We start from the raw sequence: 18,761 nt of genomic DNA on the forward strand, positions 1-18,761 counted from the left end.
AGTTAGTTCACTTGTAATGGCTTTGCTTTGTGTTGACAAACTTTTGCTTCCAAATCTTAAATGGCAAGAGAAAGGCAGAAAGAGTGAGGACCTGCTATGTTAGCTGCTAAGAAGACAACAACCCAGATGTCATATCCTCACATAATACGTAATACGATTTGCCTGCTTAATCATTTCCTATAACTCTGTGACCCAGATGTCAGGACACATAATTTTAGACCTCAGGGAGTGACAATCCAACCTTGAACTGACTCAAGCTGCTCAACATCACTCTGTACCCAAAGTATCAAATGTCTCACTGTTCTCACTGTTCAATTGAAAGATATCAGTTTCATATCAACCAGCGTCTGTAATGATGCATACATACAGTACCGTGAAATTACTTGCACCCTTCCTAATTTTCTATACTTTTGCATATTTTTTTATACTGAATGTTAACAGATCTTCAACCAAAGCCTAATATTAGATAAAGGGAACCTGAGTGAACAAATAACACAATAAGTACATACTTAATTCATAAACAAAGTTAGGCAACACCCAATGTCCCTGTGTGAAAAAGTAATTATCCCTTTACACTCAATAACTGGTTCTGCCACCTTTAACCGCAATGACTTCAACCAAACGCTTTCTGTAGTTGTTGATCAGTCTCTCACGTCGCTGTGGAGGAATTTTGGCTCACTTCCAAGCAGAACTGCTGTAAATCAGCAATTTTTTGGGTTTTCAAGCATGAACTGCTCGTTTCAAGTCCTGCCACAACATCTTAATTGGGATTAGGTCTGGACTTTGACTAGGCCATTCCAAAACTTCCAATTTGTTGCTTTTTTTTCCCCATTTTCATTTAGACTTGATTGTGCATTTTGGATCATTGTCTTGCTGCATGACCCAGCTGCGCTTCAGCTCACAGATGGATGGCCTGACATTCTCCTGTAGAATTCTCTGATACAGAGCAGAATTCATGGTTCCTTCTATTAAGGCAAGTCGTCCAGGTCCTGAGGCAGCAAAGCATCCCCAAACCATCACAATACCACCACCATGCTTGACCGTTGATATAAAGTTCTTACTGTGGAATGCAGTGTTTGGTTTTCGCCAGGCACGAAGGGACCCATGTTGTCCAAAAAGTTATACTTTTGAATCTGTCCATAGAACATTCTTCCAAGAGTCTTGATGATCATCCAGGTGCTTTTTGGCAAACATCAGTCAACCTTTTGGATGACATGGGTCCCATTATTCCTGGCGAAAACCAAACACTGCATTCCACAGTAAGAACCTTGTACCAATGGTCCAGACCTAATCCCAATTGAGATGTTGTGGCAGGACTTGAAACAAGCAGTTCATGCTTTAAAACTCACAAATGTCGCTGAGTTAAAGCAGTTCTGCACGCAAGAGTGGGCCAAAATTCGCTGCGCCTTTTTCCCCATTTTTCGACCCTGCGGCTTATATAACGGTGCGGCTAATCTATGGATTTTTACAGCTAACGGCCACTAGAAGACCTCCTAAATCTATGGATTTTACAGGTTACAGTCCACCAACTTGAACTCTATGGGCTCTATGACCGGTCCGCGCCCCCCACCTTTAAGCGGCGGGCTCCAGCAGGAAAAGCTGGAGGCCGGAAAAGAGTGAGACAGGTAGCGCGCAAAAGTAAAAGTGGAACCGAGAGTGGTACGAGAGACAGAACGAGAGCAAGACAGACAGACATTACGAGAGCGAGACAGTTTGTCTCTTTCCCGACAATCCCCTCTGTGCACGAACCCTTACATATGGTAATTAAACATTAAAACACCTGCGGCTTATAGTCCAGTGTGGCTTATATATGTACACATCATTCAATATCATTCAATTTAGCTGCTGCGGCTTATACTCCGGTGCGCCTTATAGTGCGGAAAATACGGTAATCAACAACTACAGGAAGCATTTGGTTGCAGTCATTGCAGCTAAAGGTGGCACAACCAGTTTAAGGGGGCAAATACTTTTTCACACAGGGGAATTGGGTGTTGCATAACTTTGTTAATTAAATAAATAAAATAACTTTTAAAAAAATTATACATACACACACACACACTACCGTTCAAAAGTTTGGGGTCACTTAGAAATGTCCCTGTTTTCAAAAGAAAAGCAATTTTGTTGTCCATTAAAATATCAAATTGATCAGAAATACAGTGTACATTGTTAATGTTGCAAATGGCTATTGTAGCTGGAAACGGCTGATTTTTTATGGAATAGGTGTACAGAGGCCCATTATCAGCAACCATCAGTCCTGTGCTCCAATGGCACGTTGTGTTTGCTAATCCAAGTTTATCATTTTAAAAGGCTAATTGATCATTAGAAAACCCTTTTGCAATTATGTTAGCACAGCTGAAAACTGTTGTGCTGATTAAAGAAACAATAAAACTGGCCTTATTGAGACTAGTTGAGTATCTGGAGCATCAGCAATTGTGGGTTCGATTACAGAATCAAAATGGCCAGAAACAAATAACTTTCTTCTGAAATTCATCAGTCTATTCTTGTTCTGAGAAATGAAGGCTATTCCATGCGAGAAATTGCCAAGAAACTGAAGATCTCGTACAACGCTGTGTACTACTCCCTTCACAGAACAGCGCAAACTGGCTCTAACCAGAATAGAAAGAGGAGTGGGAGGCCAAATACATTAGTGTCTAGTTTGAGAAACAGATGCCTCACAGGTCCTCAACTGGCAGCTTCATTAAATAGTACCCGCAAACACCAGTCTCAACGCCAACAGTGAAGAGGCGACTCCGGGATGCTGACCTTCTAGGCAGAGTTGCAAAGAAAAAGCCATATCTCAGACTGGCCAATAAAAAGAAAAGATTAAGATGGGCAAAAGAACACAGACACTGGACAGAGGAAGATTGGAAAAAGGTGTTATGGACAGACAAATCGAAGTCTGAGGGGTTCGGATCACAAAGAAGAACATTTGTGAGACGCAGACCAAATGGAAATATGCTGGAGGAGTGCTTGATGCCATCTGTCAAGCATGGTGGAGGCAATGTGATGTCTGGGGGTGCTTTGGTGGTGGTAAAGTGGGAGATTTGTACAGGGTAAAAGGGATCTTGAAGAGGGAAGGCTATCACTCCATTTTGCAACGCCATGCCATACCCTGTGGACGGCGCTTGATTGGAGCCAATTTCCTCCTACAACAGGGCAATGACCCAAAGCACAGCTCCAAACTATGCAAGAACTATTTAAGGAAGAAGCAGTCAGCTGGTATTCTGTCTATAATGGAGTGGCCAGCACAGTCACCGGATCTCAACCCTATTGAGCTGTTGTGGGAGCAGCTTGACCGTATGGTACGTAAGAAGTGCCCATCAAGCCAATCCAACTTGTGGGAGGTGCTTCAGGAAGCATGGGGTGAAACCTCTTCGGATTACCTCAACAAATTGACATCTAGAATGCCAAAGGTCTACAAGGCTGTAATTGCTGCAAATGGAGGATTCTTTGACGAAAGCAAAGTTTGAAGGATACAATTATTCTTTCTATTAAAAGTCATTATTTCTAACCTTGTCAATGACTACATTTCCTATGCATTTTGCTATATTTCCTATTGTTACGGATACAGGTATCCTGTGTTTTTGTGTGTTTCTCTCCTTCTGCCCTAATCACAGGTGTCCTGTATGTTCCTGATTGGTGGTCGTTGAGGTGTCTGATGATTGGACCAATCAGTGAACATTCCTGTGAATTGCACCACCTGTTACGCGTTTGTTCAATCACACATCCCATTGTATAAACACCAAACTTGTGTTTGTTGCAAGAGAGAGAGAGATTACTTCTTTATGTGAGTATGGACACGGTGGTGTCCTGTGTGTTGTGTACGCACTAAGTTGTTGGTTACCCTATTGGTAACTTTGTTAGAAGCTATTTCTTTATGTGAGTGTGGACACGGTGGTGTCCTGTGTATTGTGTACTCACTAAGTTGTTGGTTACCCTATAGGTAACTTGAAACTAATTTCATGTATGTCAGGGTTCTTCAATTCCGGTCCTGGAGGGCCAAAACACTTCTGTTTTTTATTTCTACCTGGTAGTTAATTGCACTCACCTGGTGTCCCAGGTCTGAATTAGCCCCTGATTAGAAGGAGAGGATGAAAAACAGAGGTGTTTCGGCCCTCCAGGACCGGAATTGAAGAACCCTGATGTATGTTTTCATGGAAAACAAGGCCATTTCTAAGTGACCCCAAACTTTTGAACGGTAGTGTATATATATTTGTTATTTGTAAATTCAGGTTCCCTTCATCTAATATTAGGTTTTGGTTGAAGATCTGATAACATTCAGTATCAAAAATATGCAAAAATAGAGATAATCAGAAAAGGGCAAATATTTTTCACGGCACTGTATGTAATTCAGAATGACTAATCTTGAGACTCAGAAGAAGAATTTGCTCCTTTTAGCCATGTTTTATTTTAGCCACCATGCTATTGGCCTTGGCTTTTTAGCCTCTGGTACTATTAGCCTATGTATTTCTTGATTTCTTGTTTATATTTTTTGTGTATATGTATTGTATTCGCAAGAGATTCTACTACACTGTTACTTCAACCAGATCCTGGACCTCCTCTTTTACCTTTTCAAAGTCAACTTTGCTATTGCAAAATGTGGTCTACCGTGTCCTCCACACCACTATGCTACCTTGTCTTACCAATGTCATGACGCTTAGACTCAGCTTTTTACCTTCTTTGCTCCAAGACTCTCTGCTTTCTTCTTTGCAGCATCAAAGTCCTCTTCTTGTCCAATATTGGCCTGCAAGAGAGTTTTAGTTACATCTAATCAACTGGTGCCTAAAATAGCATACTACAGCAGTGTTTCAGTGAAAATGTTTAATGTTCTCCAAACTTCATTAGCATGTTTATTATGAGAGCACTTAGTCAGAAAATCATCAGAACCCTGGTTGCCATGAAAACATGCTAATGAACCATACCTTGTCATGGCCTCAATCGAAAGCAAACCCTGTCAACATCCCAAGAGCCTTGAACCAGCTATGCACCAAAATGCATCCGTAATACCAATTACCAGTAAGGTGTTAAGTGCTCTTGGCATGAAAGCAAACCAAAAACGCCATCTGTGCAACACAGCTTCGCACGGAAACGTAATGAGATGGTTCATAATTCATTTCCTGTCTCCGCCAAACAATTTCCTGTGGCCTTTGCTTCTTTGGGCAAAAGTCCGTCCCCCGCCCCCTCTACTCCGTGACCTGGAAACTAATAAGTGGTCATCCAAAACGGAAGACGGTCCTACCCTCATCGATAGCCCCCTTTTGGCGAGGAAGCACAAGTGTATCCTAACCGAGTCCTCTGCGGAAGATTGTTTTGAATTCTGCCATACCCTCTTTGAATCAGCTATTGTTTTCTGGAAGGAGAAAAGCATGCAAACATTTAAAAACAATATGCTACTTATCCTTTTATCTATAGAATGTCTTGCACAATTAGCTAAATTAGTTTTTGATCACTTTATACATTTATTTTGGGATTCCAAGCATAATTTGGTCCACTTTCCCTCTCCTCGATTACCTTTGACCTTTTTCAAAAGGAGGCCAGAGAGGACGGAGGAGAGAGGACGTAGGAGTTGAGCAAATCTAATTGAAAAAAGGCCTGTCTTCATCCCCGGTCCTTCTCGCCAGGGACCAAAGCCATTGCTTGTCACGGATTGGCTGCTGAAGTCCCATTGCCCACCATTTTAACATTCAGGTCACATCCATGACCTGATAACACCGACATGCTTCCGCACAGTCTAGCAGTGCACTGCTGCTCCATGAATATAATAGAGGGATTTATTCACAGATTGTTGATTAACCATGTCTTTTTCCTTTTGAACGGTAACTCATAAACTAAGACTTAACAAAACCCAGCTCAGAGGGGAAAATCAGGTGTGGAGTGAGCCGGCATCCGGAGGGTTTCTGACATCAACTTACAGTGCCTTCAGAAAGTATTCAGACCCCTTGACCTTTTCCACATTTTGTGCGTTACAACCTTAATCTAAAATGGATTAAATAAATACAAATCCTCAGCAATCTACACACAATACCGCATAATGAAAAAGCGAAAAAAATGGTTATACATTTTAGCAAATGTATTAAAATTATAAAAAATTATAAACCTTATTTACATAAGTATTCAGACCCTTTGCGATGAGTCTCGAAATTGAGCTCAGGTGCATTCTGTTTCCATTGATCATCCTTGAGATGTTTCTACAACTTGATTGAAGCCCACCTGTGGTAAATTCAATTGATTGGACATGATTTGGAAAGGCACACATCTGTCTATATAAGGTCCCACAGTTGACAGTGCATGTCAGAGCAAAAACCAAGCCATGAGGTCGAAGGAATTGTCCATAGAGCTCCGAGACACGATTGTGTCGAGGCACAGATCTGGGGAAGGGTATCAAAAAATGTCTGCAGCATTGAAGGTCCCCAAGAACACAGTGGCCTCCATCATTCTTAAATGAAAGAAGTTTGGAACCACCAAGACTCTTCCTAGAGCTGGCCACCCGGCCAAACTGAGCAATCAGGGGAGAAGGGCCTTGGTGAGGGAGGCGACCAAGAACCCGATGGTCACTCTGACAGAGCTCTAGATTTCCTCTGTGGAGATGGGAGAACCTTCCAGAAGGACGACCATCTCTGCAGCACTCCACCAATCAGGCCTTTATGGTAGAGGGGCCAGACGGAAGCCACTCCTCAGTAAAAAGGCACATGACAGCTCGCTTGGAGTTTGCCAAAGGCACCTAAAGGCATCTGACCATGAGAAACAAGATTCTCTAGTCTGATGAAACCAAGATTGAACTCTTTGGCCTGAATGCCAAGCATCACATCTGGAGGAAACCTGGCACCATCGCTATGGTGAAGCATGGTGGTGGCAGCATCATGCTGTGGGGATGTTTTTCCATCTGTAAGGACTGTGAGACTAGTCAGGATTGAGGCAAAGATGAACAGAGCGAAGTACAGAGAGATCATTGATGAAAACCTGCACCAGAGCGCTCAGGACCTCAGACTGGGGCGAACGTTCACTTTCCAACAGGACAACGACCCTAAGCACACAGCCAAGAAAACGCAGGAGTTGCTTCGGGACAAGTCTCTGAATGTCCTTGAGTGGCCCAGCCAGAGCCCGGACTTGAACCCGATCCAGACATCTCTGGAGAGACCTGAAATTAGCTGCGCAGCAATGCTCCCCATCCAACCTGACAGAGCTTGAGAGGATCTGCAGAGAAGAATGGGAGAAACTCCCAAAATAAAATCCAATTGTATTTGTCACACGCGCCAAATACAACAGGTGTAGTAGACCTTACAATGAAATGCTTCCTTACAAGCCCTTAACCAACAATGTAATTTAAAGAAAAATAAGTGTTAAGTAAAAAAATAAAAGCAGTAAAATAACATTAAAAATAACAGTAGCAAGGCTATATACAGGGGGTACCGGTACAGAGTCAATGTGCAGGTAATATGTACATGTAGGTATAGTTAAAAGTGACTTTGCATAGATAATAAACAGCGTAGCAGCAGCGTAAAAGAGGGGGTGGGGGTAGTCCGGGTAGCCATGATTAGCTGTTCAGGAGTCTTATGGCTTGGGGGTAGAAGCTGTTGAGAAGCCTTTTGGACCTAGACTTGGAGCTCCGGTACCGTTTGATGCACGGTAGCAGAGAGAACAGTCTATGACTAGGGTGGCTGGAGTCTTTGACAATTTTGAGGGCCTTCCTCTGGCACCGCCTGGTATAGAGGTCCTGGATGGCAGGAAGCTTGGCTCCAGTGATGTACTGGGCCGTACGCACTACCCTTTGTAGTGCCTGCAGCTGTATAACTTTTTGAGGATCTGAGGACCCATGGCAAATCTTTTCAGTCTCCTGAGGGGGAATAGGCTTTGTCGCACCCTCTTCACAACTGTCTTGGTGTGTTTGGACCATGATAGTTTGTTGGTGTTTTGGACACCAAGGAATTTGAAGCTCTCAACCCGCTCCACTACAGCCCCGCCGATGAGAATGGGGGCATGTTCGGTCCTTCTTTTCCTGTAGTCCACAATCATCTCCTTTGTCTTGATAACGTTGAGGGAGGGGTTGTTATCCTGGCACCACATGGCCAGGTCTCTGACCTCCTCCCTATAGGTTGTCTCATCGTTGTTGGTGATCAGGCCTACCACTGCTGTGTCGTCAGCAAACTTAATGATGGTGTTGGAGTCGTGTCTGGCCATGCAGTCATGGGTGAACAGGGAGTACAGGAGGGGACTGAGCACGCACCCCTGAGGTGCCCCCGTGTTGAGGATCAGCGTGGCAGATGTGCCAGGTGTGGCAAACTTGTAGCGTCATACCCAAGAAGACTCAATGCTGTAATCGCTGCCAAAGGTGCTTCAACAAAGTACTGAGTAAAGGGTCTGAATACTTACGTAAATAAGGTATTTTTTAAAATAAATGTGCTAACATTTCTAAAAACCTGTTTTCGCTTTGTCATTATGGGATATTGTGTGTAGATTGATGAGGGAAAAAAACAATTTAATAAATTTTAGAATAAGGTTGTAATGTAACAAAATGTGGAAAAAGTCAAGGGGTCTGAATACTTTCCGAAGGCACTGTATCTCTCTCTCTCTCATTAAATCAACTGAAGAATGCAAATGGTTCAACTGAGGTAGCTGTGCCTGTTTTTTTCTGCCTCTGTGGTCTTCTTCCACATAAATGAGGTAGCTATTCCTGTCTGTCTGCCTCTGTGGTATTCTGAATGCTTGCTTGGCAGAGGTTTTTCTATCACAACATAACACAAGAGCAGACAGTGATTTCAACAAGAAAAACAGGTTGCCGATTGGGACAGTGCCTTTCTGTTGTCCCTCAAATCAAATTGTATTTGTCACATGCGCCAAATACAATAGGTGTAAACCTTACAGTGAAATGCTTACTTACAAGCCCTTAATTATTTTTAAAAAAAAGTAACAAATAATTAAAGAGCAGCAGTAAAATAACAATAGCGAGGCTATATACAGGGGGTACCGGTACCGAGTCAATGTGCAGTTAGTCGAGGTAATTAAGGTAATATGTACATTTAGGTAGAGTTATTAAAGTGTAAGTGAGTTATTAAAGTTATTATCCCTCCCTCCCACCCTCCGAATGATTAACCCCAAAACCAACAGGAGGCACAGTACCGTGCCATAGCCCTTCAGCATCCCCACCCCCACCCCTTTCTCTAGCCAGACAATGAATAAACAGTTAGACAAGAGAAAAATCTGCATCATGTGCAGTTCTGAACTGGCCTATGGGCAAAACGTTAATCCAGACTGCTTTTCACCAGCATTATGCAGCCAGATAGCACTTTTGGGGGGGTTAACTGATTGCTCGGGAGAATTAATCCCTTCTTTACAAATATCTAAAACTGCATAAAATGAACATTCATTGGGGTTTCAGCTGCACAAGTGACACATTTAGGCTCTAACAGGTTGACGTACAATAAAGGAGAGCACCAACTGGATGGCTGTGTGCTGTCTGAACTCAAGTTATATTGGCCCCACCTGTCCCACACACAGACTTGTCCCACATACAGTATAGGTTCTTACTTGTGTGTGTTCCTTACCAAGTATGTGATGACATCATATCCTTCTTCCTTCAACCACACCAAGATACAGGAGGTGTCCAGTCCTCCACTGTAGGCCAGAACCACTGTGCCTTTAGACATAATGAGGATTATGTCCAAATGATGCCGGTCAAAGGGGTCTGTTGTATCTGGGGTCGAATTATACAAAGAAAATACAGAATCTTTCATTTAGAAAATACATTGGAGTAATACAGTTACGGAAATCTCCAATCATCTTCTATCCTGAACACACTGGCTTATTCATAAGGTTGTGACTGGATGCAGGGTGGAAAGTGGAAGGATGTTGATATCCATCCATATTCCTGTAAGAATATCATTATGGAAACTAGTAGCAATCTCCAATGACTATGGTTACAAACACCTGTAAATAATTCAATGGAGAGCAGGTTCCAAATGCTTGCGCTCAATAACTGCACACATGTAAACCACGCATGTTATACTACTATGTATTTCACTGTTAGTCTACACCTGTTGTTAAGAATCATGTTACTTAACATTTGATTATTTGGTACCTAGCTAGCGAGCTAGCTAACATGCTTCACTGAAATGCCAACTGTTGCATTCGAATCAGTAGTTAGCTGCCAATGGACTTCTCAATAATCAGCAGCAATCACGATGTGACCCTTATCTCGTTTGATGTTTTGATAGCGAGCCAAATGTAAAGTTAAATTTGCACATACATGTAAAATATAGTGACGCCATTTTACAATTATATATGTATTTACCGTTCTAAAAGCTTGATGGCGAAATAAAGAGGTCTCTAACTCTCGAGTCTTCTCTCCAGTCCAGTCTCCACGATGTATGGAACGCGTGTCCAAATATATTGTGCAGTGGCCAAGATTTTGCTCAACATTCGAGATGTGTACAGCTGCAGCCCCACAGCAGCCTGTGACTATAAAACTAGCCTATCACTAAAACCAATGCTATCGCCATCTACTGGCCGTGGTTTATCTCTACCACATACTGTACACGTGAACTCCTTTACTTTCCTAGATTCCTTTCCTAACTTCCTTTCCTGTCCTATCTACTGGCCGTGGTTAATCCCTAACACATACATGCGAACTCCTTTCCTAGATTCCCTTCCTTGTTCCCTTTCTTTTTCTCCTTTACAAGCTTAATTTCATTTCATTCCCTACTTCCCTATCTCCATTCCTCATGCCCTTCCTAGGTTCCTTTCCTTATTCCTTTACTCCCTTTAGAGGAAAGAAAATTAACGAGGAAGCAAGGAAAAGGAGCTAAGAAAGGTGGAAAGGAACTAGGAAAGGAGATAAGGAAAGTGAGATAGGGATGGAGGAGAGGAAAGGGAGGTAGAAAAGGAAAGGAAAAGTTCACATGTATGTGGTGGGGATTAAACACAGCCAGTAGATGGCAATAGTATTGGTTTTAGTGACAGGCTAGTGTTACTCACAGACTGCTGCAGGGCAGCAGTGATTGCAAAATTCGGGTCAACCAACAGCCAATCAAAACTCGACCACCTTTCGAGGGGTGTGTTGAATGGGTGTGATGAGTCAGAAGGGGAAGAAGTCCCACCCTGGTTGTGAGTTTAGCCAAAGATGAATACATCAAGAATAACACTAATACATCCATTGGAATGATAACACGATAAAATACCAATTTTGACGTCAACATGACAGAGCAAGCAGATGCTTTCTTGCAATTTGCCATGATCTCTGAAAAACAAATAATCAAAAATACAATATAAACTTCTGAAAATCAATAATCTGAAGATTTTTATTTTCTTATTCAGTATAGAGCAAAAACACTGAGCAAAGAAAAAGTCAGGGTGATCGCAGACTCTGTCCAGTTCTGCTTGCTTCTTTAGATTGTAGAATATGGCGTTTCATAAATGTCGAGCTCCCCCTACTGCCCTGTTAAAATACAGTTACTAGTTAGGCATTTGCCCTAGATGTACAGTACAAAGTGCCCAAAAAGAGTTCTGGTGCTAACAATTGTTTCAATATTCAATCAAGCACAACTTAAAATCAAACATTTTGAATAGTAGTATACAATGCACACGTCCCCCGCAACTCATCTCAATATACAATCCATTAGTCACAGCCATGGGACTGGATGTGTGTAAGGATGAGGCCTGGGGCTTCTGAAAAGCGGGGAAGATGGCAACCTAGAGAGTGAGGGAGAATCGTATCGTATTCAGTGCCTGAGGTCTCAGGATTGATATAATGAGCAAGTCACAGATGGTCCAACATCCAACACAAGCAGGGAAAGATTAGCGTCTTCATTGGCAACCAAACTGATACACCTACTCACCATTTTGCTTGTTCACAAAAAATTGTTTTTTTCTTCTTCTGAAAGGTTATGGTAACATCCATAAATACATTGTGATATTCATACCTCTGCAACACAGAACCAAGATATGTTTTTTATCCACCCATCACTCATGAATGAGTTACTTTGCACTTTGACACAGTTTAATCAAAATCTGACTTTTTCTTGGCACCAAAATAAGGGGACATAAATAGGTGTATAAAATAATTCAGTACCGACCATATTGACCTCAAAAACAAAACCGCAGCTGGAAAACAAAATGTGAAAAAAGAAAAGAAAGGACGAGACAGAGAATAGTGGAGGGAGAGGTTGCTGTGGATGGTCAGAATAATGACGTGTACCCTGGGGGTCCTTGTGTGTCCTGGGGTTAGAGGTGTTTGTGTATCTCTCTCTCCCTACCACTCCTTCTTCTTCTCGTCCATGGACACCCCGCCGGGCCCCAGTGCTACGACCAACAGCAGCCCTCCGATGACGGACGTGGTCTGGAAGAAGTCGTACTTGAGGAAATCGTGCATGGGCTTGTAGGCGGGCACCGTCCAAAAGGCGTTGAAGTAGACGTTGATGGCCAGCAGCCATATTACCAGGGTCAGGGCGGCCAGCTTGGTCTTGAAGCCAACGGCCACCAGGATGATGAGAGCCGTGCCCACCATGTTCTGGAGGATCTGGGGGAGTGGAGAGGGACACATGGGTCAGGATTCAGACTGCAGACTGAACCACCAATGCTACTGTACAACTGTTGCACCAGAACCTGTCTAATCGAATGAAGCACTTAGGCCGTCAAATCTCTAAATACCATACAATACTAACATGATTGTGCGTAATCTTAACAAAAACTGTCAACACCCCACATGCAAACTCAGCTTGATCTCCGCATATTTACATGAGAAAATGCATTACACAGCTTATTCCCCTCTAACTGTAGTCCCTCCTGAGTGGCACCATAGAGGCAGGGTGGTGGGCTACTCACCGAGAAGAAGCTAGGGTCAAAGTGCAGCAAGGTCATGAACATGAGCACCAACAGGACTCTCCCTCCCAGCTGCATGTACTGCTTTGGTGAGCTCTCCCCCATCGAGGGGACGCCAGCGAACATGCTCTTCCCTTCTGAACGTGACTCCGCTAGTAATAGCAGGAGTCCACCGCCAAGAGCAAGGTTCCTGAGAGAGGAATGGAGGAGGGGAGGGGGAGGGGGGAGGTGAGGAGACGACATTGTGTAGGAGAAGAGGGGAAATAAGATCCATACTTAGTTCAATGCAGTGTTGCAGTACTCGAGTCCGACTCGAGTCCTAATTTTCATGACTTGTGACTTGTATTTGCACTTGGACTGAATAGGCTACTATGATAAGCAGAATATTAGCAGCACTGGGTGCGCACAGCAGCGAGGGTTCTGTTCTGTAGCAGTGGGAAGGAAGCGCCACACCCGGCCTACATCTGCTGGTGAGCTGCGGGAGAGCAAGCGATGAATGTGGGCAGGCGGACTCCGCTCCGATCATAGGCTACACATCGCACAAGCGACTCTCTTGCTTCCCCGTAACCACCAGTCTACTATTTAGCTTTGCCTGGTTAAGAAACACAAACTGCTTTACAAAATTGAAAACACTAGTATTGAGTTTAATAGTAAAATAACAGTCTAGCCATTTGTCTCTCTCTGGCCTTGAGTATAGAAAAGTAGTCCATCTTTGAATTTGTTGCCTCGCTCTACCCGCCCACTTTCCCCCCTGCATCCCATAGCCAGGTTCTGATAAGCCTCCCTTTAGGTTTCACTTTGCAATAAAAAATCTACACTATCAGTGGCCGATAAAAAAAAAAAAAAAGGTATCTGAAAGCCTGACTTAACATTAATTGATGTAGTAAATAAGTAGTGACACACAGGTATTGAGTAGAACTTGTGAGCTAGTGATGAATAGCAACAAATATATGAGGGAGTGGTCATCTGGTGGTTACTAGACACAATTGCATAAGACCTACTATAAATTGATGGACTCGTGACTCGACCATTGGTGACTCGGACTTCAGCCATAGGGGCTAATGACGCGACTCGGACTCGAGCATAGGGGACTTGGGATTCAACCTCAAGGTTTAGTGACTCAACTACAACACTGGTTCAATGTATAGGGGTATAAAATTAATGGGACAGACGGACAGTGGAAAATGTACCTAAGGTTTTAAGACACTTAAAAACAACTAATATAATTGGTCATGTAAAACAGACTAAAGTCAATTGCATATTTTCAATTTAATATGTACAAATATTATTCATAAACTTATTGGAAGAGACCTACCTCATCAGAAATTTTATATCCCATAAAATACTGTACGCAACCGTCTGGAAAAAATAAAGTATAAGAAATTCAGCACGAAATATTACACAGCCAGAAATTCATGAACATAGCCAGTGTCCGGCTGTCAGCCATTTCAGTTGTCAGCCAAAAATCACAGAAAGGTACATGAAATGCAATGCCAATAGATTAGATATTTCCTTACCTGTAGAGCTATGATTCCAAATAATCCAAAGCAGGCATACTGTACAAAATTTCTACTGAGGATAAGGACACAGCCACCTGTTGGAGTGAATAAAATAACAGAAGGTTAGGATTGCAGAAACTCGTCCAATTGAACCGGCACAACTGTACCCCATCTTCCCCAAAAGGGGTGGCATTCCCACTTATTACAACTCCTGTATCTTTCCCCAGCCTTCAAAGACAGCATGGGGTCATCATTCTACGGTCTTAGGTCCACACCACACTAACCACTCAAATTAGTTGATAGTGAATTAATGATCAAATCATGTGGCTTTGGCACAAACCCAGATTGACTCTCTACTGAACAGGCTTTTTCAATCCATGCATGGACCCATGCAGATTGTTTTATGTTTATATTGATGAAACAAACAGGCTAATGATCCCAGCCTTGCTCACCAAGCTGTCCTGTGAGGTTAAGCAGCACAAAGCAGGTGGCCAGGAAGTAGCCACAGCCCCACGTCCCCTCAATGTAGTCCCTCTGCTCGTTCCACTGGAACCACATGCGGATGCCGTCCTCCAGGAAGGTGCTGATTAGACACAGCCGAGCCAGGTGAGGCAGGTACTGCTTCGTAACCCGCAAGAACTGGGAGAGAGAGGGGAAAGGGACATTTAGGCCTACATTTGGCATACAGTACAATTACATTTCAGAAGACACTAGCATTGACAGTAAAAGAGGGTGAATGAGGACCTTTAAATAAATATACTGAAAACCTACAGGATATTAAATGAAAGGTCATTCCAGAAGCAATTTGGGAGAAGAGACAGAGAGTAGGCCAGCTGGTGGCATTGCAGTAGGGAATGAGGTAATATATATTTTTGTACCCCCCTTTCCTCCCCAATTTCGATCTTGTCTCATCGCTGCAACCCCCCAACGGACTCGGGAGGCGAAGGTCGAGTCATGCGTCCTCCGAAATATGACCCGCCAAACCACGCTTCTTAACACCTGCCCGCTGCACTGATGTGTTGGAGGAAACACTGTTCACCCTGATGACTGAGGTCAGCCTGCAGGCGACCGGCCCGCCACAAGGAGTCGCTAGAGCGCGATGAGCCAAGTAAAGGCCCCCGGCCAAACCCTCCCCTAAGCCGGACGACGCTGGGCAAATTGTGCGCTGCCCTATGGGACTCCCGATCACGGCCGGTTGTAGTGACGCCTCTAGCACTGCGATGCAGTGCCTTAGACCGCTGCGCCACTCGGGAGGCCCTAGAAGATGGTATATTTAAATGGAAAGTTGGACAAATACAGGCTCTCATAGAAAAGCACCCTGCTTTGTGTCAGTCTCAAAGTACTACAGTACTAGGTTACAAACATCTGCAGATTCTTTCAATTCTGCATAATGGAAATACCTCCTGTTTCAGGTTATTAGCACCTGCAATTACCGTGTGTGTGAAATCAATCCCTACTCACTTACTTTAACCAACTGCCCTACATTCACTAAACCTCCATATGTTGGCTTCGCTCCAATACATTGGAACTGATCATCGTCTACCTACTAAAGTACAGCAGAAGAACAGTAACCATCCCACAACACCTCCCACCACACAGTCCACATCAGCACTGCCTGGTTCGAGGTGGCCTATCACAGTTCAACAACTCCCACGTCATTCATAGAGGCACACAAATGGGAGGGCCGAGCGGCCAATCAGAGAGGACCTAAAAGGTGCTGCTACAGCCTAGTGGAGTAGCCAACATTAGATCAGAACTGTTTGCTACAGCTTATTAGTGAGGAATTTTCAGCACTGTCTTGTTAAAATGTGCCTTTAACATATAGGACAGGCCTACCTTAAGACATGTTTCATGGCAAAGCAATTTAAGAGGTGAAATTTCCAAACTGCTATTTTACAGCTAGGGGTGAACTACATATTTGGTATCAGCTGGGGTTTATTCAAGACAGTTTTCGATAAAGCAGCAGGCCTATGTTACACCCTTACTTAATGTCTGTCCTGAGGGTATGTAAACTGTGCAAACAGAAAAGCTCACATGGATAGAGCTGGGCTATAGAACGAGAGGAAATAGCCCCGGTCTTGAAATATTGTGAATTCCTATTGACTGAAATACAGCACTATAGGCTTGTATTAATGACTTCCAGTCCAATCTTCAAACTGGGTAACAGCTCTGTAACCTGAACTATGGGGTTCTTGACACGTTCCACTTATAGATCGGAATTCCAAGGGGATTGCAATTTCAACCACAGGGCAAAAAGCTAGACTTACCAAAGGGGCATACAAGAACATATGTTCACATTTTCTGCCTCTGTCTTGTACATTACACAACACTATTATTTTGTGTTCTTACACACACACTTCATTATAAGAGTTGAGTGTGGTGTCTCTGTGGGGGAGTGAATTTGCACAGGTCTTTGCAAAGACACAGTCAACTATAGTGTGTTACTGTGTGGCTAGCTGAGAATTCTCAACTCCACCAAAACTCAACGCCACTCAACTCCATTGAGAATGAGATGTGAAGTGGTTAGGACGGTAACGTTAGCTAGCTATATATCGTGGAGTTGAGAATTCTCAGCTACTGTGTGGCAAGAGTTGCATCATTAACTAGTTAACCGGGAATTATGAATTTGAATCATTGCTTCCAAATTCACTGACTATGTAGCATGCTAGTGAGCTACCTAAATACAAGTAGCTAGGTAAAGCACAAAAGGGAAAGCACTGCAATTATCTGTGGATTTATTCTGCTGCAGTAATTAGCTATTAGCTAACTACATCATGCTAGCTAACGTTTGATAGTTGGCAAACAATGTCTACCAAACGTTATCTAGCTAATAATGCGTGTAACTAGCTAATTGTGCAAGTAAATTAGCCAGTTAGCAAGCTATAAATTAATAACTCAAGTAGCTGTGGCTACCTAGCTAGAACCCGCTGTTCCTCTGAATCAGTCTGAAAAGTTAGCAACCTAGCAAGCCGTTAGCTAGCTAACTTTAGCTAGCTAACTTTAGCCTGTGAAACAACGAAGTTAGCTACCTGGTCCGCCACATCTTCGGCTCGACTCATGAGCTCCTCCTGCCCCATGTCTAACGAAACGGAGGCTTAGTTCTATAAGTCAAGGGAATATTAATTAGCTAATGTAGAAGTCCTCTGCCTCCGATATTTACTTCAGCAATTCTTGCCGGTCTCAATGAAGAGAAGGCCGCCTCTGCCCCACAATGCTTCGCGTTGCGATGATAGCCCCGGTAGTTGCTCTACCGACCGCTGTGTGCCACGTATACTGATCCAGGTGGTTCGACGTTATGCCATGTTTGCTCAGTGCCATCGCACAGTCCCCCTGCATCCCACTACGCCGATAATCACCAAAGACAACAGCAAGGCACCCATCAGCTTTCAACAACACACGCCAGGAAAAGTTACCCACTTTCAAAAGAACAGTTCTCAGTAATGCAAAATGACTTTATGAAATGTATTTGTTAGTCCGTCTGCATGTAAACCCAAGTAGGCTCAATTAGCTGAGACCATTCCTAATTGACATTAGATACGATGGCCTACTGTAATGTATCATGCAGCATCTTCAATGTGACTCAATATTGGCATGTTACAGACTGATTTTTATTGTCATGCTCTATGAGGATAAGATCACATTTTACTATTCTATAGTTACTAAATATGGACTATTTTGAATATTGGTACTGTTTAATCACAGAATTTCTGGAGAAGAGTGAAGTAGTAAGTGGGCAGAAAAATAATGCATGATATCTTAAATCTCATGTTGAACAAGAAACATACTTTCCAATATAATCTCGGAAAAAGTTTTAAAAAAATGTACCAAACAGGCAGTCAATGCACAAACACTACACTACCTTTGTTCAAAAACAGTTGCAAAATTCCTTGATAAAGTAAACATTCTATCTAAGACTATAGAGAATATTTCCCTATTTGCATATCTAGAAGTGAACCATTTAGTGGTCTCAACCCATTTAGCACAGGTAAAAGTTCATACTTCTCACACTTTTTACACATGTAACAAGTACCCATTACTACGGTTCCTGTTTGCACAACATTCCAGTCGAGCTAGAGCCTGAAGCTGAGCTGATCCCAAAGGTGTGACTGACCACAAGTGGAAGGTCAGCCACAGTGGCTTTCAGAGAGTCTGTGTAGTTGTTCTTGGCCATCCAGACCTGTCTTCTGATGGCTACAGAAGAAGCCAGGACCCTTCCAGACAGTTCAGCCTGGTGGGAGGACAGCTGGAGGGTGAACTGGCCAATGACCTTCAGCTCATTGAGGACCGCCACAAAACTCTGTGCTGAACGATCCTCAGTGATCTCCAGCAGCAGCCTCCTCTGGTAGTCGGATAGGTAGCGCAGGTAGTTGGCCATCTTGGCAAGCATGCCAGCAGTCTGGTACATCCTCTCTACTAGAGTCTCAGGGAAACACCATCGCTCAGCCGAGA

The 18,761-nt window shown here is 43.3% G+C and overlaps 2 protein-coding genes across 2 annotated transcripts in view; both read right to left on the minus strand.

Annotated features, from left to right (window-relative positions):
• LOC311099790 (argininosuccinate synthase) overlaps positions 1-10,688 on the minus strand; it is a 35,783-nt gene extending 25,095 nt beyond the window's left edge. Inside the window, exons 1-3 of the mRNA XM_084140538.1 lie at positions 10,289-10,688; positions 9,543-9,691; positions 4,676-4,744 (exon numbers count right to left, since the gene is read on the minus strand). Of these exons, the coding sequence (XP_083996664.1) occupies positions 4,676-4,744; positions 9,543-9,644 (171 nt within the window). The 5' untranslated portion in view covers positions 9,645-9,691; positions 10,289-10,688. The remainder of the gene's footprint in view (positions 1-4,675; positions 4,745-9,542; positions 9,692-10,288) is intronic.
• A 592-nt stretch (positions 10,689-11,280) lies between these two features.
• LOC311100321 (surfeit locus protein 4) lies at positions 11,281-17,515 on the minus strand. The gene is made up of 6 exons (XM_084141196.1): positions 17,342-17,515; positions 14,765-14,951; positions 14,331-14,407; positions 14,129-14,172; positions 12,817-13,003; positions 11,281-12,511 (listed from the first exon to the last, which is right to left on the minus strand). Exons 1-6 carry the CDS (start codon positions 17,387-17,389, stop codon positions 12,245-12,247), a joined length of 810 nt encoding a protein of 269 aa, XP_083997322.1. The 5' UTR covers positions 17,390-17,515; the 3' UTR covers positions 11,281-12,244.
• Between the last annotated feature and the right edge of the window lie 1,246 nt (positions 17,516-18,761).

Source organism: Coregonus lavaretus (genome assembly GCF_964263955.1).
Source record: "Coregonus lavaretus genome assembly, chromosome: 24".
Lineage (NCBI taxonomy): Eukaryota > Metazoa > Chordata > Actinopteri > Salmoniformes > Salmonidae > Coregonus > Coregonus lavaretus.